We start from the raw sequence: 24238 nt of genomic DNA on the forward strand, positions 1-24238 counted from the left end.
ATGCTGAGGGAATTAGATTAGTAAATGAGACACTTAACGTAGTAAAGGAGTTTTGCTATTTGGGGAGCAAAATAACTGATGATGATTGAAGTAGAGAGGATATAAAACGTAGACTGGCAATGGCAAGCAAAGCGTTTCTGAAGAAGAGAAATTTGTTAACATCGAGTATAGATTTAAGTGTCAGTAAGTCGTTTCTGAAAGTGTTTGTATGGAGTGTAACCATGTATGGACGTGAAACATGGACAATAACTAGTTTGGACAAGAAGAGAATAGAAGCTTTCGAAATGTGGTGCTACAGAAGAATGCTGAAGATTAGATGGGTAGATCATATAACTAATGAGGTGGTATTGAATAGGACTGGGGAGAAGAGAAGTTTGTGGCACAACTTCACTAGAAGAAGGGATCGGTTGGTAGGGTATATTCTGAGGCATCAAGGGATCACCGATTTAGTATTGAAGGGCAGCGTGGAGGGTAAAAATCGTAGAGGGAGACCAAGAGATGAATACACTAAACAGATACAGAAGGCTGTAGGTTGCAGTAGGTACTGGGAGATGAAGAAGCTTGCACAGGATAGAGTAGCATGGAGAGCTGCATCAAACCAGTCTCAGGACTGAAGACCACAACAACAACAACAACAAATGTTCGATGGGATTCAGGTCGGGCGATCTGAGTGCCAAACCATCGCTCGACATGTCCAAAATGTTGCAGTCCGGTGACATGGTGCATTGTCATCCATAAAAATGCCATCGTTCTTCGGGAACATTAACTCCATGAATGGCTGCAGATTGTCACCAACTAGCTGAAAGTAGCCATTTACAGGCAGTTATGAATTCAGTTGGATAAGAGGACCTAGTCCATTCCATATAAAAAAGACTACACCATTATGAAACCACTAAGAGCTTGCACAGTACTTTCTTCATAATTTGGGTCCACGGCTTCCTGGGGTTTGCGCCACACTTGAACGCTCTTACTAACCGATGTCGGGATTCACCTGACTGGGCCACAACTTTCCACCCGTCCAGGGTCAAATCGATGAGGTCTTGTGCCCAGGACAGGCGCTGCTGGCGATGTCGTACTGTTAGCGAAGGAATGATAATTAAATAAAGACCCTAATCTGCCGACAGGCGTTGATATACATAAACGGGGACAGCTGAAAATGTGTGCCCCGACTAGGACTCGAACCCGGGATCTCCTGGTTACATGGTAGAAGCTCTATCCATGTGAGCCACCGAGGGCACAGAGGATAGTGCGACTGCAAGGATTTATCCCTTGCATGCTCCTCGTGAGACCCACATTTCCAACTTAACGTCCACACACTACATTCGTAGTGCTCCTGCCCAATGCACTCATTACTCGCGGCAGACCATCTTATCGAGTCCCGTAAGAGTTCGGGCAATGCGTGTGCATCCAGCACAGAAGAAGAAGGTCAATGTCCGGTTAGCCTTAACTATATGAAGATGGTATCTGTTCTTTCTAGCACTGACAACTCTATGCAAACGCCGCTGCTCTAGGCCATTCAGTGAAGGCCGTCGACCACTGTGTTTCCAAAATGAGATCTTCACTCTGCAGCGGAGTGTGCGCTGATATGATACTTCCTGGCAGATTAAAACTGTGTGCCGGACCGTGACTCGAACTCGGGACCTTTGCCTTTCGTGGGCAAGTGCTCTACCAACTGAGCCACCCAAGCCCGACTCACGCCCCGTCCTCACAGCTTTAGGAGACGAGGTACTGGCAGAAGTAAAGCTGTGAGGACGGGGCGTGAGTCGTGCTTGGGCAGCTCAGTTCGTAGAGCACTTGCCCGCGAAAGGCAAAGGTCCCGAGTTTGAGTCTCGGTCCGGCACACAGTTTTAATCTGCCAGGAAGTTTCGACCACTGCGTTATCCGCAGTCAGAGGTAACGCCTGAAATTTGGTGCTTTCGGCACTCTCTTGACAATGTGGGTCGCGGAATATTGTATTCCCTAACGATTGAGTAATACATTTCCGAGAATTTACGTCTGGAGTACCCCATTGTATGCTAGTGAAACGCGGACTGTAGGAAAACCGGAACAGTAGAGAATCGAAGCATTTGAAATGGGGTGCTACACAAGAATGTTGAAAATTAGCTGGAGGATGCGGATAGGAGGGAATCAGGAGGTTCTTCGCAGAATCGGCGAGGAAAGGAATATATGAAAAAGTCTGACAAGAAGGTACTGAGTGGTAGGACATGTGTTAAGACATCAGAGAGTATCTTTCGCGGTACTGGACCGTAAAAACTGTAGAGGAAGAAGACAGATATTGGAATGCATCCACCAAATGATTGGGGGCAACGGCCTTGCCGCAGTGGATACATCGGTTCCCGTGAGATCACCGAAGTTAAGCGCTGTCGGGCGTGGTCGGCACTTGGATGGGTGACTATCCTGGCCGCCATGCGCTGTTGCCATTTTTCGGGGTGCACTCAGCCTCGTGATGCCAATTCAGGAGCTACTCGACCGAATAGTAGTGGCTTCGGTCAAGAATACCATCACGACGACAGGAGAGCGGTGTGCTGACGACACGCCCCTCCTATCCGCATCCTCCACCGAGGATGACACGGAGGTCGGATGGTCCCAATGGGCCACTTGTGGCCTGAAGACGGAGTGCTATATCCACAAAATAAATGAGGACGTGCGTGCAAGAGCTAGTCTGAGATGAAGAGGTTGGTAAAGGAGAGGAATTCGTGGCTGGCTTTATCAAACCAGTCAGAAGACAGATGATTCGAAGAAAAAGAAAAAAAATGCGAACTAGAACATTTCTTGCGTCTAGCTCCAACTAACATTCCGCATGCACTACGTCGGTTAGGGAGTGTGTCATAAAAATGTTGGATCCTCACCTGAGGCAAGCCTGCACACAGCTGTTGTGACTGGCCCTTGATATAACGGACACTGGCGCTGGGCGAAACTGACGTTCTAGCTGGTTCCACACTCTTCCTGTCTGGGGCAGATCTTCGCAGCTTAAGTGCCTATTACACAATGCGCGTAAACCGTACACGTATGCATCAGCGCCCCAAGCGTGCACATCTGTGACTACAGACTGGTTCACGTAGACCTATTACACCATCCACGCGTGATGTACCCGGCGCACATGCGCAGCAGACAGTAATGACGCGAGAAACGCAAATAAGACTGTCTGATCTCTTGTAAAGTCGTTCATTCTAGCGCGCGAAACACAAGGGGGACCGTGTGAAATACTGTAACGTCATGCGGCCTTTATGTGAGCTCGAGGTTCCTATTTAGTTAGAAATTATTTTTGGTCATTATTTATTAAGCAATTTTCATTCTCTTATGTAGGCTACTGCCGTTCTGAATTACAGACTCAACAATTAGTTTTACATAACAACACTTGGTTACTCAGGTATATGTATATCAAATTTTCATTTATACAGCATTTTGCACATGAGGGATCCACTTGTTTTTGGAGTTATCGCCCTGGCAGTGACAGTAAATCTTCAAAAAAATGTTCAAATGTGTGTGAAATCTTATGGGACTTAACTGCTAAGGTCATCAATCCCTAAGCTTACACACTACTTAATCTAAATTATCCTAAGGACAAACACACACACCCATGCCCGAGGGAGGACTCGAACCTCCGCCGGGACCAGCCGCTCAGCCCATGACTGCAGCGCCTTAGACCGCTCGGCTAATCCCTCGCGGCAGTAAATCTTCGGATTAGGGCAGAACGATGATGAAAACGAAAAGCCAGACGTTGTTGAGTTCGACCCCGACTGAAAAGAATGAACGAAGGCAGGGGACTATATTCACTGCTTAAGAAAGAACTGAGGCACGAAGATCCGCAAGAATTTCGGAACTTCGTAAGGATGGACATGGCCTGTATCGAGAAGCTGCTGTCTATGATAGAAGATGGGATTAGCAAGTGTGACACAGCCATGAGGAAGACTGTCTCACATTCTCGAAAGTAAGAATTAAATCATTTGTTTATACGTTCTGTGATCATACCAGCCAAAATCACGAATAAAATACCGATAAATGCCCTGTTATGATGCAGGCCGGTGGTAACATTGCGTTTCCTGGCGACCGGGCAATCTTTTACAACCCTGGTTTTTGGCCACATTTCATTTGGCCACCAATTCAGACGTTTTTGCGGATTACGCACTCGTCGATCACTGCCAATTTCTCTTTTCTAGTGTGCTGAAATAAGGCAAGAGATACAATCAAATCAAACATGAACTTACATAGGCTAAGTCATTACAATACAAATCGAAAATCACCGTGTAACGTTATATGCATACTACTCAGCAAGAAACGATTGTCGATTGAAAAATGAAAAACCTTTCAGCATTTATGAAAACCTACTTACTGAAAAAATGCGGAAAGCCGCCAACACAAAAATCTGAAATTAGCCTCTAGTCACCTAATAATAAGCAAATAACTAGCAGAAAGCACTGCGGTACCCCCTTCTGCACATTCGCGAGTTATCGCTGCCTACTGCACATGCTCGGATGGACGGCAATTTAGAACTGCTCTCTATTCTGGCACACAGATAATGTGTCTGCGAACATTCGTAGTTTCGACCTTTCTACCGCTAGATGGCTGTCGGGCTAGACCAGTACCGTTCGCGTCGGATCGTCGTGTAATACCACGTTTACTGGACACGGGAGTCCCTCAGCATCACGCAGACAGCTCATATAGAAACCCGTCATGCGTGGACAACCGTTATCGTGTTGGAAAATGGCACGACGACACAAGCACAAGAGGTAACTTGGGGTGACTCAGTATGTCCATGATGTACTGTTGTGCCATCAGAATCCCCTCAGTAATTATCAGCACTGACCTGAAGTCGCATTCGATTGCTCTCCACTCAGTGACATCAGGAGTTACATCGCAGTGTCTCTCCAAAACAGCGAAAGTATGGAATCTCATCCAGGTCCCTGCCATACTCGCCGACAGTGATCGTCCGTGATAGTGCAGAAACGAAATGCGACGCCGTTCGTCAGCAGTCCATGCTTCCAGGTCACAGTACAACTCCAAATGCAGCCGTTTGTGCTGTGGCTTTAATGACAGCCCCCACGTGGGGCAGTAATACCCTAGTCCAGTTGCTGCGAGTCTCTGAACAACTATGCGAAATGGCATAGAATTTTACAGTGTGTCCATTACTTGTTCCTGGATGGCAGGCGCAGATGTGAAGACGTTACGACGGCTGCTCGTAAACCAAGGTGCGATCGGGTGCGAAATGGAAACCACAGCGAAAAATCCGATGAATCTTTACACAGATGTGTAGCGCGACGTCTCTAGTACGCCCGTCGATCGCGTCACGTCGCTCTTTTCAGTTCTGAGTGCACAGTGAGCACGTAAAAATGTCTAGAAAATAGCATCTACCACCAAATATGAGGGCCTCGTGGGAGATTTCGCCTCGTGTCATGCAACCCACATAACATAACTGTCATGTGTTTTCTTATTCATTACAACTCTCCACTGCACGTTGCAGTGACTATGAAGACACTGGTGCAGCGTTTTCGATGGGAAGTGTTTGATCACTCACCATACAGCCTGTAATTGGCTCCCCATGAGATTCATCTCTTCTAGCACGAATCGCTGCCTACTACGACGGCAATATTTTCGCACGGACAACGAGCTGTAGACCAGCGTACAGGATTGGTGGAAAGCACAGGCGGCTGGACTTCAGTGACAAGGGTATGGAAAAGTTGGTACAACCTACGACAAATGTGTAAGTTGGAGCGGCGAGTATGTAGAGAAGTAGCTGTAAGGTGTAGGTGTTGTTGGTATGGCGGTCTTCAGTCCTGAGACTGGTTTGATGCAGCTCTCCATGCTACTCTATCCTGTGCAAGCTTCTTCATCTCCCAGTACTTACTGCAGCCTACATCCTTCTGAAAGGTGTAGGTAACTGTTGAAACTAAAACCTTTTTGACTTTCATCGTGATTTCCATTTCGCGACCGATCGGACCTTACTTTCCAAATCTCCCTTGTACGACTTCAAAAATGGCTCTGAGCACTATGGGACTTAACATCTGAGGTCATCAGTCCCCTAGAACTTAGAACTACTTATACCTAACTAACCTCAGCACATCACACACATCCATGCCCGAGGCAGGAATCGAACCTGCCACTGTAGCAGTCACGCGGTTCCGGACTGAAGCGCCTAGAACCGCACGGCGACCGGGGCCGGCCCTTGTACGACTTGCTTGGTGCACAATAAATGTGAGAGTACTCTCGAGTACGCACATTATTATTTCCAGCAATTTGTAAAAACATGTTACTAGTGGAATTAGGCGATAATTGTTTAAATCTTTCTTTTCGCTTTTCTCATAAACAGGCGTATTTTAACCTGTCTGGAAAAATTGCCTGTGCCAGTGAGGCCTTACATACGTTATTAAGGACATTATTTACTCAGTTAGAACAACTTTTGAGAGCTCTGTAATGCCAACAACACCACATGAACCTTTGCTTTTGTGGAACTCTTATAATTCTGTTAATTTTACTGAAGGATGGTGATGCTACTTCTAGTTGCTCAAAGTATTGTGGAAAGACATTTTTAGTATAGTCTGTTGTTCTTCAACTGAACCATTTTATCCATATTTTGCTGCTACATTTAGAAACCCCCCGGTGCCCCACACCGAACCCAGGGTTATTGTGCGCTTCGGCCCCAGTGGACCCCCTCCCCAGGAAACGTATCACACCAGGCTAGTGTAACCCCTATGTTTTGGTAGAGTAATGGTGGTGTACGCGTGCGTGGAGAACTTGTTTGAGCAGCAATCGCTGAGACGTAATAAGGGGAACCAGACTGCATTCGCCGAGGCAGATGGAAACCCGCCTGAAAACCATCCACAGACTGGCAGGCTCACCGGACCTCGACACAAGTCTGCCGGGCGGATTCGTGCCGGGACCAGGCGTTCCTTCCCGCTCCGGAAAGCCATGTGTTAGACCGCTCGGCTAACCGGGCGGGCAAGTATGAGTAGCCTTTACTTGTGAGTGTGTTATCGTAAATACGAACCTGGAAATGTTAATTGACAATGTAAATGTGCTACTGAGCTCAAAGCCACATCACTTACATGAAACTGAAAAAACTCCTGTATGTGTGAAAACTGATTTTATTCATAAGCAAATAAATAAACAAACCAATAATTTCACCCTCAGTGGACTTCCTCAGTTCTAACCGTTTGAAAAAAACGTAACTGCATAAAAAAGCACACCACATTATAATCTCGATCTGTATAAGAATGTACCCTGTAACACATCAAATTTCTGCGCTGACATATGGTTCTGGTAAAAGAAAGAAACTGACAGAACCTACATTGGGCAAAGGAAACGAAACTATGACGTATTATGAATCTCACCTGCAAAATAAAGTACTGGCAGAAACAGCAACATAGAAAGAGTCCGCAACAGCTAAAAAAATACTGCTAACAACTAACTACAGTTGGTCGAGGAAATTGGGCTCATAATCTTGAGAGAGAATGCCAATGAAACACATGACCCAACCTTTAAGTACTGAAATTTCAGTTAAGAAGGAACTTATTAAAAAAACCAGTTATAGAATATGACAAATATAGAATATGAAAATTCATTTAATCTAATAACTTTTGTGGTACAGTAAATTAACTCAGAAGATCAATCAATAGAATAATTATCAAAAACTCGACTGATACGAAGGTGAAGTGACTAACAATACAAGTCTACGAAAATAAAAATAAACTTTTTACATTATCAAATAATACTTTGTTCTTCATTTGAAAACCTTTTTTATGTTTTTTATGCTGTCCGACCATTGTTCTGCGTCATTATTCCTCCTCGTAATATATCTGCAACTCACATAGTTCCAAAAGTAGGTCCATGCATAACACTGTACACTCAAGGAATCGCGCCTGCTGCACACCGCAGCTTTCCACTGCTGACTGCCAAAGATTTTAAGACTCCACAGTGATGCCATCGCAGACACACATAGTGTTGGCTAACAATTGTTTCTCTGACCACAATTCTTCAGACACATCATTTTCCTTTACAAATCTTAATACATCCAACAACATCATCCTAAATAGCCTTCTTTTTTATTTTATTTATTTATTTATTGTTCCGTAGGACCAAATTAAGGAGAAATCTCCATGGTCATGGAACGAGTCAATACATGAAATTATAACACGATAGTAGTAACAGATAAAATGAAATATAAAAAACATATTCAGCCGACAAGTCGTAAGTCTAAATAAAGAAAATCAACAATGTAACACTGGAATTTTCTTAATTTTTCAGCTCTTCCAGGAGCTCCTCGACAGAATAGGAGTGAGCCATGAGGAAACTCTTCAGTTTAGACTTAAAAGACTTTGGGCTACTGCTAAGATTTTTGAGTTCTTGTGGTAGCTTATTGAAAATGGATGCAGCAGAATACTGCACTCCTTTCTGCACAAGAGTCAAGGAAGTGCATTCCACATACAGATTTGATTTCTGCCTAGTATTAACTGAGTGAAAGCTGCTAACTGTTGGGAATAGGCTAATATTGCTAACAACAAACGACATTAAAGAAAATATATACTGTGAGGGCAATGTCAGAATTCCCAGACTATTGAATAGGGGTCGACAAGAGGTTCTCGAACTTACACCACATATAGCTCGAACAGCCCGTTTTTGAGCCAAAAATACCCTTTTTGAATCAGAAGAATTACCCCAAAAAATAATACCATACGACATAAGCATATGAAAATATGCGAAGTAGGCTACTTTTCGTGCTGAACTGTCACTTATTTCAGATACTGTTCTAATGGTAAAAAAAGCGGCATTTAGTTTCTGAACAAGATACTGGACATGGGCTTTCCACAACAGCTTACTATCTATCCGAACGCCTGGGAACTCGAACTGTTTCGTCTCGCTTATAATATGCCCATTCTGTCTGATCAAAATATCGGTTCTTGTTGAATTGTGAGTTAGAAACTGTAAAAACTGAGTCTTACTGTGATTTAGCATCAAATTGTTTTCCACAAGCCACGAACTTATTTCATGAACTACATTATTTGATACTGTTTCAATATTACACACAAGATCCTTTCTTACCAAGCTGGTGTCATCAGCAAACAGAAATATTTTTGAATCACCTGTAATACTAGAAGGCATATCATTTATATAAACAAGAAACAGGAGTGGCCCCAGCACCGACCCTTGGGGAACGCCCCACTTAACAGTGCCCCATTGCGACTGAACATCACTACCACTCTCAATATTGCGGAGAATTACCTTCTGCTTTCTGTTCTTAAAGTAAGAGGCGAACCAATTGTAAGCTACCTGCCTTACTCCATAATGGTCCAACTTCTGCAGTAATATTTTGTGGTCAACACAGTCAAAAGCCTTCGTTAAATCGAAGAAAACACCTAGCGTTCGCAACCTTTTATTTAATCCGTCCAAAACCTCACAGAGAAAAGAGAATATAGCATTTTCAGTTGTTAAACCATTTCTAAAACCAAACTGTACATTTGACAGCAAATTATGTGAATTTAAATGCTCCAGTAACCTTATATATACAGCCTTCTCGATAACTTTAGCAAACACCGATGGCATGGAAATAGGTCTAAAGTTGTTAACATTATTCCTGTCTCCCTTTTCATAAAGTGGCTTCACTACAGAGTACTTTATCTCACAAAATTGATTGTTACAACCACTTGCAACTTGTCACTAATCAGTCACAACATTGTTAGTTAGTTTAATTGTTATGGTACCTTGTTCGCTGACTGGCTGCCCTATCTCCCGTTTGACAATATCCCATACAGATCTGATGTAATTAAATTTTCCTTGAGAAATTTGAGTCTCATTGTTATCTGCGATAATGACAGAAGCTAAAGAAATGAATTGTTGACGTCTGCGCCATTGCCAGGACCTAAACCCTAGTTTCCTTACAACTAGCTGGGAATTATACCCGTTACACCACTGTATCAATACAGGTAAAACAGCTGCACAAATTTTAATTCATTTCTTCAGCTTCAATCACTATGATAGATAAAGTTAAGACTCAAATTCCTCAATGAAAATTAAATTGTATCAGACATATAAACCACCTACGCTTGAGGTACAGGCAGGATTACCCCGTTATTTCCAGTGGTGGTGTGCTATTCCAAAGACTCGACAATAGTGATGACCCAAGAAGGGGAAAAGTAAGCTGAAGACTTGAAGTTTGTGTTGGAGGAGGGGAGGGGGCTGGGGGGGCATTGCACTAGGCTAGTCCGTGCAGCAGTGTTACTTATAGTGCAATGGGGTTGTAATGGCTAGCTCCACTGACCTAGTAAGCAAGAAATTTCAGGTTCAGGTCCTAGGCGCGACACAAACTTTGATTCATTTTTTCAGCTTCTATCATTATTGTATATTTCATATAGTTTTAATCTTACCATCTGCGTTATTCATTTCTGCCAGGGCCCATATACTTCTGAACATTTTAATGACTTTCCTTAAAACATAACAAAATTATCTTTAGTACGCAAGTAAAATCGGATCTTGACTTATTCTGGCCTTTATATAATTTCCCTCATCCTCTTACACGAGATTTTAATTACCATAGTTATCCGTGGCTTAATTGTTGGTCTAATGAATTTTCTGGCTAACTCTTCAGGAAAGCTACTTTCAGATACGGGCACAAATTTACGATGGAACACACTGAATTTGACATTAGCGTCTCTTTCTATATATACTTTATCCCACAACACCTTTTTAACTAACAGTGGCCTAGACCCATGTCGAATCAAAAAAAAAAAATGGTTCAAATTGCTCTGAGCACTATGGCACTTAACTTCTAAGGTCATCAGTCCCCTAGAACTTAGAACTACTTAAACCTAACTAACCTAAGTACATCACACACATCCATGCCCGAGGCAGGATTCGGAGCTGCGACTGTAGCGGTAGCGCGGTTCCAGACTGTAGCGCCTAGAACCGCTCGGCCACCTCGGCCGGCCCTGTCGAATCCCCGCGGCGCATTCACGAACATGGCTGAAGTAATGGCCAGCCTGACTGCGGTTTTCCGGCGGGTACCCGCGCCCGTTGAAGCAAATGTTTCGTCTCAAAACACACGATGGACCAACAGTTAAAATACTATTACACAGAGAGCGAAGTTTGCGCTGTTCGTCGATAGGGGTCACATACAGTGATGAGCCAAAAGATTATGACCACCTGCTTAATGGCTTGTTTGTCCGTCTTCGGAACGAAATACATCACTGATTCTGCGTATCAGGAATACCACAGTTCGTTGGCAGGTTTTTGGAAGTATGTGGCATTAGATGTCTACGCAAAGGCCATGTAATTCGCGTAAATAACCCGCCCCTGACTTTTGTACCGCGGTGATGGTGCCAGATAGCGACCCAGGTGGATTCCATAGGATTTAAATCAAGCAAATTTGGTCGCCAAGACATCAACGTGAGTTCACTATTATACTTCTGAAACCACTGTCGCACGGTTCTGCTTCCGGGACACGGACAATTATCCTATTGGAAGATAACATCGCCGTTGGGGAAGACTTGAAGCATTGAACAGATGCAGGTGGTTCGCAGCCGTCAGCGTGTCTTCGATAACCACCACAGGTCCAATGCAAGCGCAGGGGAATGTCTCATGTAGCATAATCCTACTCCCAATAGCCTTCGTGCGTGGCACGCTCCATGTTCCGAGCCGCCGTTCATCTCGATGACGGCGTTTGTGGAGACGACCATTGACCTAGTGTAGCAAAAGTGTGATTCACCCGGACAGCCGACACGTTTCCATTGATCGACGGTCCAATCCCGACGGACCTGTGCCCACTGCATTCGTAATTGACGACATCGTTGGGTCAACATGTGAACACGTAGGGATATTCTGCTGCAGAGCTCCATGTTCAACAATGTGCTCAAAAACACTTGCGCGTGCACCAGCATTGTGCTTGGTTCAAATGGCTCTGAGCACTATGGGACTTAACATCTGAGGTCATCAGTCCCCTAGAACTTAGAACTACACTACTGGCCATTAAAATTGCTACACCACGAAGATAACGTACTACAGACGCGAAAATAACACACAGGAAGAAGATGCTGTGATATCCAAATGATTAGCTTTTCAGAGCATTCACACATGGTTGGCGCCGGTGGCGACACCTACATGAGGGAAGTTTCCAACCGATTTCTCATACACAAACAGAAGTTGACCGGCGTTGCCTGGTGAAACGTTGCTGTGATGCCTCTTGTAAGGAAGAGAAATGCGTACTATCACGTTCCGACTTTGATAAAGGTCAGATTGTAGCCTATCGCGATTGTGGTTTATCGTATCACGACATTGCTGCTCGCGTTGGTCGAGATCCAATGACTGTCAGCAGAATATGGAATCGGTGGGTTCAGGAGGGTAATACGGAACGCCGTGCTGGATGCCAACAGCCTCGTATCACTTGCAGTCGAGATGACAGGCATCTTATCCGCATGCCTGTAACGGATTATGCACCACGTCTCGATCCCTGAGTCAACAGATGGGGACGTTTGCAAGACAACAACCATCTGCACGAACAGTTCGACGACGTTTACAACAGTATGGACTATGAGCTCGGAGACCATGGCTGCGGTTACCCTTGACGCTGCATCACAGACAGGAGCGCATGCGATGGTGTACTCAACGACGAAGCTGGGTGCAGGAATGGCAAAACGTGAATTTTTTCGGATGAATACAGGTTCTGTTTACAGCATCATGATGGTCGCATCAGTGTTTCGCCACATCGCGGTGAACGCACATTGGAAGCGTGTGTTCGTCATCGCCATACTGGCGTATCACCCGGCGTGATGGTATGGGGTGCCATTGGTTATAGGTCTCGGTCACCTTGTGTTCGCATTGACGGCACTTTGAACAGTGGACGTTACATTTCAGATGTGTTACGACCCGTGGCTCTACCCTTCAGTCGATTCCTGCGAGACCCTACATTTCAGCAGGATAATTCAGGTCCTGTACGGGCCTTTCTGGATACAGAGAATGTTCGACTGCTGCCTGGCCAGCACATTCTCCAGATCTCTCACCAATTGAAAACGTCTGGTCAATGGTGGCCGAGCAACTGGCTCGTCACAATACGCCAGTCACTACTCTTGATGAACTGTGTGTGGTATCGTGTTGAAGCTGCATGGGCAGCTGTACCTGTACTCGCCATCCAAGCTCTGTTTGACTCAATGCCCAGGCGTATCAAGACCGTTATTACGGCCAGAGGTGGTTGTTCTGGGTACTTATTTCTCGGGATCTATGAACCCAAATTGCGTGAAAATGTAATAACATGTCAGGTCTAGTATAATATACTTGTCCAATGAACACCCGTTTATCATCTGCATTTCTTCTTGGTGTAGTAATTTTAATGGCCAGTAGTGTACTTAAACCTAACTAACCTAAGGACATCACACACATCGATGTCCGGGGCAGGATTAGAACCTGCGACCGTAGCGAGCATTGTGCTTTTTGGACAGGAATACCACAGATCACCATCTATCCTACTTTACAGAGCAAACAAGCCTCCGAACGACACATTCTGTGAGAGTCGTGGACGTCCAGCCAGTTAGCGCCTCTTGGCTGCCTCTTTCCGAACATGCTCACGACAGTAGCACGTGAACATTTGACCAGCTTCACCGTTCTCGAGATACTCGTTCACAGTCACTGCTTAATAATAATCTTCCCTTCCTCAAAGTCGCTTGTCTCAATTTATTTCCCCCATTTACAGCGCATATCTTCGCTAGAGTGATCCCACGTCCGTCTCTGGTCCGCTTACATACTTTTGTTACCACGTCACGCGCCCGCAACACCAGCAAGCGGCATCCAATGTCGCGGTGGGCAGCCCTCAGAGATTTTTGGTGATCACTGTATACAGAGACTTCCCTCCCTTAGCTTACTGATCAATGTGGCAACAGGACGACATTCGGCCACAAAGTTAAATGAAATATATTTGTGTAAAACTGAGTAAAGTGGAGACTGTCCTAGATGGGGTGGGGGAACGCTAACGAGAAGAAGAAGATAGGAACCTCGTTGGTGATAATCCAACAACATTTTCTTTGATGACTAACGTCAAAGGCTTCCACAGTTTCCTACTCACCACAAAGTGAGGAATCGCAATGAAAGAGCAGTAAGGAACACATTACGTACAGAGGTTGTACCCCAGCCGATGACAGTGACACTGGAGCCCTCTGGAGTCTCCTGTCCTTGCGCTGGAAGCTGTATAGTTCCCATCGTGGTGCCGTCCAGGACAAAAGGTGTCGCTACCTGTAAAAATATTATCGGGTCAGATAATGGTAGACAATAACTGGACACAGAATACGGAGGACAGCAGACTGCAGCTAGCACTCAGAAAGGCTGGCTCACCTTTTAAATAAAATCGCCGTGTAACATATGAAGGCTGTTCGGAAAGTAAGTTCCGATCGGACGCGAAATGGAAACCACTGTGAAAATCGGATGAGGTTTGGCACAGATGTGTTGGGTAGTGCCTCTCTAGTACGTCCGTCAATTGCGCCACTTCGCTCTTTTCAGTTCTAACCGTGCAGTGACCACGTAAAGATGCCTAGAAAGTAGTGTCTCCTGCCAAGTGTGAAGGCCTGCTGAGAGATTTCAACTAATGGCGTGCAGCCCACACAACGTAACTCTCATGCATGCCCTTCTTGATGGCAATTCTCGGCCGCACTCTTAAGGAGCAATGAGAACGGTTGGTTGGTTGGTTGGTTGGTTTGGAGGAAAAGGAACTGAACGGCAGAAAAAATGCTCCTGCAGCGTTTTCTATGGGAAGTGTTTGGTCAGCCACGACACAGCCCGTAACTGGCTGATCCTGAGTTTCATCTCTGCTCACGTGGCTATGATTCAAATGGCTAGGAGCACTATGGGACTTAACATCTGTGGTCATCAGTCCCCTAGTACTTAGAACTTCTTAAACCTAACTAACCTAAGGACATCACACACATCCATGCCCGAGGCAGGATTCGAACCTGCGGCCGTAGCGGTCACGCGGTTCCAGACTGAAGCGCCTAGAACCGCACGGCCACACCGGCCGGCCGCTGGCTATGATGACAACATTGTGACACAGACAACGAGCTGCAGACGAAGGTAGAGAAATCGGCGGAAAGCACAGGCGGTTGCCTTCTATGAAAGAGTATTGGAGAGTTGGTACAACACTACGACAATTGTCTAAGTCGGATCGGCGACTATGTGGAGAAGTAGCTGTAAGGTATAGCTAACTGTTGGAAACTTTCGGTTTTCACAGCGGTTTCTTGTTTCGCGACCGATCGATTAGTCCTCGTATTGGTAGCACGAAAAAATGGCACAGCGGTCGCTAGGAGCGCTGTGGATGGTGTATAACTGGTACCTGGTCACGTGACACAAAACCGTTCGCGGAAATGGCAGTGAAATGCAGCGTGCGTGTCGTCCGGTTGTATGGAATCACAGCAGTACGATTGGTCGACGTTAAGACGTGACTGGAAGGCAGAAAGAAACTTTCGCGTTTGGACCGTACTGCAAATGGAGCTGTCCGATTTGTTGCCGTACCAGGGCGGACAATCCAATTATCTTCGAGCGAACATTAACAACTGAAGTGCATGCGGGTTTACATGTTGCCAAGGCTCTTCGGAGTATGCTGTAGAGATTTCGCTGGGAAGCCCTTATACATCATCGATACAATCCCGATCTCTCCCCACTGCAACAAGACAGCCTATTGTAAAGGGAAGACACACTTTATTCAATCACCAAACACGCGACTGCGTACGCACAGGCAGGGGCTAAGATCGGGTCATATTCGTGTTGACAGCTGTAATCATCTACATCTACATCCACACCCACATGGATACTCAGCTCTGATTTCCCTTATTTTATTATGGTGATCATTCGTCCCTATGTAAGTCGGCGTCACATGAAATAAGTATGCAACCCAGCGGCCCAACCTCCCCGAATGGGGTCTCCCAGCAATCAATGCCACACGATCATTTCTCCATAATGTACACCTAGTTCTGTTCACTCTTGTCCTAGTTCTTTCAAACTTTCGCCAGTAACAGGATTACAAGGTCTGAGCTTCTTAGTACATATTGCAACATACTTTGATGTTACACTATTTTTTTATTACTGTAGGTATACTTGAAGGAGCTCTATCAGTGTGTCATTTCTTTTTTTTCTTTTTTTTTTTTTTTTTTTATTACACTTCTAGTTCCGTAGGACCGAATTGAGGAGCAAATCTTCATGGTTATGGAACGTGTTATTACATGAAATTACAACCTAAAAGTAATAACAGATATATTAAAACGTTAAGGAACCCAAAAAATACAAGCTATAAGTATATATAAACGCAATCAACAATATAACATAGGAATAAGCTTAATTTTTCAGGGAACTCCTCGTAAGAATAGAAGTGACCCATGAGCAAACTCTTCAGTTTAGATTTGAAAGCGCATGTATTACTGCTAAGATTTTTGAATTCTTGTGGCAGCTTATTGAAAATGTATGCAGCAGTGTACTGCACACCTTTCTGCACAAGAGTCAAGGAAGTGCGATCCAAATGCAGATTGGATACACACACACACACACACACACACACATATATATATATATATATATATATATATATATATCGCTCCCCACACCATGATGCCGGGTGTTGGCCCTGTGTGCCTCGGTCGTATGCAGTCCTGATTGTGGCGCTCACCTGCACGGCGCCAAACACGCATACGACCATCATTGGCACCAAGGCAGAAGCGACTCTCATCGCTGAAGACGACACTCCTGGAAATTGAAATAAGAACACCGTGAATTCATTGTCCCAGGAAGGGGAAACTTTATTGACACATTCCTGGGGTCAGATACATCACATGATCACACTGATAGAACCACAGTCACATAGACACAGGCAACAGAGCATGCACAATGTCGGCACTAGTACAGTGTATATCCACCTTTCGCAGCAATGCAGGCTGCTATTCTCCCATGGAGACGATCGTAGAGATGCTGGATGTAGTCCTGTGGAACGGCTTGCCATGCCATTTCCACCTGGCGCCTCAGTTGGACCAGCGTTCGTGCTGGACGTGCATACCGCGTGAGACGACGCTTCATCCAGTCCCAAACATGCTCAATGGGGGACAGATCCGGAGATCTTGCTGGCCAGGGTAGTTGACTTACACCTTCTAGAGCACGTTGGGTGGCACGGGATACATGCGGACGTGCATTGTCCTGTTGGAACAGCAAGTTCCCTTGCCGGTCTAGGAATGGTAGAACGATGGGTTCGATGACGGTTTGGATGTGCCGTGCACTATTCAGTGTCCCCTCGACGATCACCAGTGGTGTACGGCCAGTGTAGGAGATCGCTCCCCACACCATGATGCCGGGTGTTGGCCCTGTGTGCCTCGGTCGTATGCAGTCCTGATTGTGGCGCTCACCTGCACGGCGCCAAACACGCATACGACCATCATTGGCACCAAGGCAGAAGCGACTCTCATCGCTGAAGACGACACGTCTCCATTCGTCCCTCCATTCACGCCTGTCGCGACACCACTGGAGGCGGGCTGCACGATGTTGGGGCGTGAGCGGAAGACGGCCTAACGGTGTGCGGGACCGTAGCCCAGCTTCATGGAGACGGTTGCGAATGGTGCTCGCCGATACCCCAGGAGCAACAGTGTCCCTAATTTGCTGGAAAGTGGCGGTGCGGTCCCCTACGGCACTGCGTAGGATCCTACGGTCTTGGCGTGCATCCGTGCGTCGCTGCGGTCCGGTCCCAGGTCGACGGGCACGTGCACCTTCCGCCGACCACTGGCGACAACATCGATGTACTGTGGAGACCTCACGCCCCACGTGTTGAGCAATTCGGCGGTACGTCCACCCGGCCTCCCGCATGCCCACTATACGCCCTCGCTCAAAGTCCGTCAACTGCACATACGGTTCACGTCCACGCTGTCGCGGCATGCTACCCGTGTTAAAGACTGCGATGGAGCTCCGTATGCCACGGCAAACTGGCTGACACTGACGGCGGCGGTGCACAAATGCTGCGCAGCTAGCGCCATTCGACGGCCAACACCGCGGTTCCTGGTGTGTCCGCTGTGCCGTGCGTGTGATCATTGCTTGTACAGCCCTCTCGCAGTGTCCGGAGCAAGTATGGTGGGTCTGACACACCGGTGTCAATGTGTTCTTTTTTCCATTTCCAGGAGTGTATATATACGACAGAATAAAATTCAGAAACATCATTAAGAAAAGTAAACTACATGAGATACAATGTGACAAACGAACAGTCATGAAATGGACCGAAGAATGCAAGCAAGATCACAGCCAGAAGATGAATGAAATATGGGTAACCAAAAAGGCAATCAAGATGAAGCCGAAGACACAAAGCCGACAAGAAGCATGGACAGAGGACCGGAAACAGAAACACAGCGAGCGAATGAGGGAAGTTTGGGTAGCAAGGAAGGCAGCAAAAGGAACTGGCCATGTAGTTTAGTCCAAATGCGCTCTTTAAGGGCAAAACACCAATAATATATATATATATATATATATATATATATATATATATATATATATATGGTGTTACAAAAAGGTACGGCCAAACTTTCAGGAAACATTCCTCACGTACAAATAAAGAAAAGATGTTATGTGGACATGTGTCCGGAAACGCTTAATTTCCATGTTAGAGCTCATTTTAGTTTGTTCTTCCACCTACGCTCAATGGAGCACGTTATCATGATTTCATACGGAATACTATACCTGTGCTGCTAGAACATGTGCCTTTACAAGTACGACACAACATGTGGCTCATGCACGATGGAGCTCCTGCACATTTCAGTCGAAGTGTTCGTACGCTTCTCAACAACAGATTCGGTGACCGATGGATTGGTAGAGGCGGACCAATTCCATAGCCTCCACGCACTCCTGACCTCAACCCTGTTGACCTTCATTTATGGGGGCATTTGAAAACTCTTGTCTACGCAACCCCGGTACCAAATGTAGAGACTCTTCGTGCTCGTATTGTGGACGGCTGTGATACAATGCGCTATTCTCCAGGGTTGCATCAGCGCATCAGGGATTCCATGCGACGGAGGGTGGATGCATGTATCCTCGCTAACGGAGGACATTTTGAACATTTCCTATAACAAAGTGTTTGAAGTCACGCTGGTACGTTCTGTTGCTGTGTGTTTCCATTTCATGATTAATGTGATTTGAAGAGAAGTAATAAAATGAGCTCTAACACAGAAAGTAAGCGTTTCCGGACATATGTCCACATAACATATTTTCTTTCTTTGTGTGTGAGGAATGTTTTCTGAAAGTTTGGCCGTACCTTTTTGTAACATCGTATATATATATATATATATATATATATATATATATATATATATATATAGAGAGAGAGAGAGAGAGAGAGAGAGAGAGAGAGAGAGGCCGATGTCAGGATACCCACACTAGTGAATAGGTGTCGACCAGGGGTTCGCGAACTGACACCACTAACTGCCCAAACCGCCAGTTTCTGAGCCAAAAATATCATTTGAGAATGGGAAGAATTATCCCAAAACATAATATTATATGAGCGAATGAAAATAAGCAAAGTAGACTACTTTTCGTGTCGAACTATTACATACTTCAGATACCGTTCGGATAGTAACTGGCAGCATGAAGTCTGTAACACTCCCTTATTATTCATTGTTATAGCCCGATCGGGATCTGAATAGCAGCCCAAATTAAGTAATTAATTAATGTGACCGTGTACCTAATGGGACTGGCAATCGGATTGGACTGCTCAGGAGATGTTACATTCCATATTGTCCTTCGCAAATACTGTAATAATGTACTGTCTGGTGGCAAGAAGAACAACAACACAGCTTCACTGATCAAGACCTATATTCACATCAGAAACACCAAAATAAGGAGACAGCCACTGCCTTCGTCAATACACTATTAATAACGGCTAATCTCAGCACAGGCTTCCTCGCTATTCATAATCGTCACACGCAAAATACAATCACTGTAATCCAACACTGTAATCCAAATAATGCCGGCGCGGTAGACGCGGAATCTCAATAACGGCACATAAATATCACTGAAATCACTCTGTTAATTATACTTTCTCACTTTCCCGTATAATACTAACACAAAGGGGTTAAACCGCGGCGATGGCCACTCCCTTTGTCGGTAATTTCTATCAATTGCTGGCTTCTGCTCAGCTCTGCCCGCCTCGCGGGAACCTACCCAACACAGCACTGCACTAGAAACTGACTCAACTCTCGCTCTCGCGACCCGACACACTAATCGATAGTTGCCCTGTCGACCTGTGCTGATGCAAACTTAGTAGTAAGGGCCTGCGGACCCCTTACAAGTCTCTGAACAAGATCCTGAACGTGGGCTTTCCACGACAAACCCGATCTACTGGTAGACTCAACTGGCGCTACTGCAATATGAGCCATGCCCTCCGCCATCAGTGCCTTCTCCAGCCCCATGTTAACACACCTAACAGCAGCATTAAGATGAGGCCGACGCTGAAACACTTGCACGGAGTGAACATTAGTGCCACTAATCTGAATAGCTATCTTTACCAACTGCATTTTTTTACATGAGTCCTTTCCCACGCGGAGTGGCCGCGCGGTTTGAGGCCCCATGCCACGGGTTCCGCGGCCCCTCCCGTCGGAGGTTCGAGTCCTCCCTCGGGCATGGGTGTGTGTGTTGTTCTTAGCATAAGTTATTTTACGTTAATTTAAGTAGTGTGTAAGCTAGGGACCGTTGACCTCAGAAGTTTGGTCCCTTAGGAATTCACACAAATTTGAACGTTTTGAACATGAGTCCTTCCCGACAACAACGCAAAGCAGTTTGTGCACTATACGTTTCCATTAGACTTCCGGTTTTCGTGTACAACCAACAGAAATTTATTCATTCGTCGCTTGTTAGATCCCTTCCGCCCTTTCAGCGTTCACACATTGGTTCCTGTCTCACTTCATAGTTTACTGATTTCCTCACGCTACACGATTACAGACACACACAAACCATGAATGAGGAACTTGTGCTGGCTGTTGCTGTACACGAATAACGACGCGATTAAGGTCTTTGGAGTCAAACATGACGTTGGATTTGGTCATGGTTCCTACGCTCCGCCACGAGAATTAGTGCGGGCAGCCTATCAAATTAGGATGTGTTCGGCCCTCCTTGTATATTGTGCTCGTTTACTCGATCATACAGGGTTTTAGTTCAAAAAAATGTTCAAATGTGTGTGAAATCTTATGGGACTTAACTGCTAAGGTCATCAGTCCCTAAGCTTACACACTACTTAACCTTAATTATCCTAAGGACAAACACACACACACCCATGCCCGAGGGAGGACTCGAACCTCCGCCGGGACCAGCCAGGTTTTAATTCAGCTACTACAGTTATTATAGCAGTGGATGAGCACATTCAATATTTTTAACTGCTTATATGGATCTTGATATCAGAAAACCTCGTAAAACCAGGTCTCAATGTAAGAAATCTTCCTGAAAGAGAAAGTGGGATACGTTTCTGGGCATTAGGCACATCTCAAGCTACGGACTGTGACGCTACAACGCAGTCCTTGCTATGAATTTTTTCGCTTACTTAACACATGAAACTGTTTGTATACGATGTATTGTCTAGTGTAAATATGTATTGTAAATACTATGTTTAAATTATGTAATATTTAACACTGGCAAGTCAGGGCATATTTAGTTAACGTTGAAGTCAGAGAGATTGTTTTGTCGTGCCGCTGGGCGCGGGAGCGCGCCACCGGGTAGTAGTAGCAGTAACGCCGTGCTCGGAGGAAGAAGTACAGTTGAGTGCTGCTAGTCCTAGCTGTGTTACATCTAACGGCTAGTGTGTGGGTCTAAGTACGACGGGAAAGTAATGGTCGGCATATCTCGAAGCATGGCCGGGCAAGTTATTATGGATTAATGGGCACAGTGCTGAAGAAACGAGGACTTAAATGTGAAGCGCACTGTGGGCCCAAGTCGCAACAGTAAAAGCCCGCTGCCACATTGTGTCGCAGCCGTGGACTTCCGTCGATCCACCGACAACGAGGGAAGTAAGAACTACGTAATTTTCGAAGGATAAAATTGTAGAAGGCTTGCCAGTGACTGTGCTTTTCTCTGAAGTTGAACAATTAATAACAAGCACTTTATAATCGAAGTGTTGCAGTTACATTCCACCCGACAATAACACCAAGTAGATTTCTTCCAATCCTTACCTTATTGAACCGAGTGTGTCACGCCATTATCAAGAGAAAATATGTTAACTATCAAATTATTTGCATAGACGGTGAAGAGTAAATTTCAGACTGATTATCGTAGTTGTTGCACTTAATAAGCTTACGCCAACCGTAGTAACTTAATAATAGACTGAAGTAATAAATTTGATTATTAAGATTTATTTCAATGCATATTCAGCTGAAGTTAATTCAAGGACATTTCATGAAACTATAAAGCTTATTCCACCTGACAATCCCCCAATTAATGAATTATTATCAGTCAAAACATAGTTAATCCATTATTGGCAATATATTTCATTATTAGTATATTAAACTGTGCAAAGTACCTAATTTTAAACACAGAATGACAGTCCATTATTCAAAATCTCGATAGATAATTATCTGTGTCGTCAGCATTGCACTTAGCTGACAAATTATGAACAAAATAAGTGTAGTTAGATTGTTATGACATTGTTTTATATGACTACTGAGCCTGACACAGCACTTACGTAAAAGTCCCCGTTCCACCTGCTGCGCTACAAACAGGTAAACTTTATTTTTGACACAATTATTCACGCACTTAACAGTACTGTCGCTCATCAGTTGAGTGGCGACCGATTTTTTAATTGCTTTTAGAACTTAATCATTTCTTTCGGCAAAATTTCCACTGGCAAAATGTATTTCCAAACTATTTCCATTATCTCATTTACCGATCGTTATTGAATGAAATTACTCATTCAATAACGATCAAGTTATAACGTCTCCTGTTTCCCGCGGAATAATCATTATTTATTTCGGATTCGGATGCCTTATCCCGACGCTGGTCAAAATTCATAATTCACGGTCATTGTCAACTTGTAATTTCGCAAATCCCGGGAAGCAGGGGGGTGTTATAAGACCAACGGCGAAACTTAATCTAATAAAGATTTTGTCTTACCGTCAGATGTTAAGTTCTGTGCCTACCTTGATTAAGGCGACGTCGTTGATCCAGGAATTAGAACTGTCGTATTGAGGATGGATTATAGTCTCACTGATGTTTATCATGGAACCACCCTGCACGAGACTGGTTGTGCCTGCTAGGATCGCATAGTAGCCACCCCTACAAACAAGAAAACAAGAGATTACAAGAGAAAGGAGATTGCCACACAGTGTCGAAATTTGTTACTTCGCTACGATATTGTAGGATTTGTATCATAATTGACAGTCCAGAGATCCACCGATCATGTGCCGAATTTCTCTCTTCGATGATGGAAATGTTACGTCTTGTGTATATTTGTGCATAAGTACATATTGATCGTTTGTTGGTGTGACTGTATATATTACATTTAATTTTACGTTGGTTTTATCAAATAAAACACACACACACACTACCTCCTAAAATATGTACAGCGTGTACAGAGATGACCATCAAAAATGATTTCAGTTAATTTGACAGATTTTTATTCTTGACTATCTGCACATCACGTACTCATAACACGCTAGGTTGGTGAGTGGGCCCCTTCTGCCTGTCATTTGCGACATGCACTCTTTCATCAATTTGACGGCCCTGTGGCCTCCATTCTACTTCGCAACTGTTGGCATGCATAACCCACTGCAATCCAGTCCACACCTGACTGTAACATGGCGCAGAATATTGCGCAAAACTAACTTTCCCTATCCTAAACAGTGGTGGCGCTACACTGTTAAAAAAAGTAAAGGTGTCATCGTTGAAACTTGTTGTAATACTATATCTTTCATAGCATTTGAGTTATTTATTCATCAACACTTCTCAGGATCAAATGGTCGTTAACGTCATTGTCTGGCCAATTTCAATTTCGGATGAATTATACAAGAATTCGAAGCTATTTGGTCACTTACCTAAATACCCGGCCATTGACGTTGCTTTTTGCTTTACTTAATTGTCCAAAACATATACTGGGCTGTTATAATTAAACTTTCCCTATATAACACGTTATAACACGGAAACTAATTACTGTACGAGTACCAGACTTGGTAGCATTAACGTCCAGAATATAGGGTGCACGATTTCCATGCATCACAGCGCCACTGTCCAATTCCAACTATGGCCACCAGATGCCGTGATTAGTCATCGTGATACA

At 44.8% G+C, this 24238-nt stretch overlaps 1 protein-coding gene and 1 pseudogene across 1 annotated transcript in view; one reads left to right on the forward strand and one right to left on the reverse strand.

Moving 5' to 3' along the window:
• The window catches only part of LOC126234659 (mite allergen Der f 3-like), a 101746-nt gene that overhangs the window by 12535 nt on the left and 64973 nt on the right, over positions 1–24238 (reverse strand). The window contains exons 4-5 of the mRNA XM_049943393.1: positions 23103–23238; positions 14092–14208 (exon numbers count right to left, since the gene is read on the reverse strand). Coding sequence (XP_049799350.1) covers positions 14092–14208; positions 23103–23238 — 253 coding nt within the window. The remainder of the gene's footprint in view (positions 1–14091; positions 14209–23102; positions 23239–24238) is intronic.
• Positions 2303–2420, forward strand: LOC126208089 (5S ribosomal RNA; annotated as a pseudogene).

The sequence above is a fragment of the Schistocerca nitens genome, chromosome 1 (genome assembly GCF_023898315.1).
Source record: "Schistocerca nitens isolate TAMUIC-IGC-003100 chromosome 1, iqSchNite1.1, whole genome shotgun sequence".
Lineage (NCBI taxonomy): Eukaryota > Metazoa > Arthropoda > Insecta > Orthoptera > Acrididae > Schistocerca > Schistocerca nitens.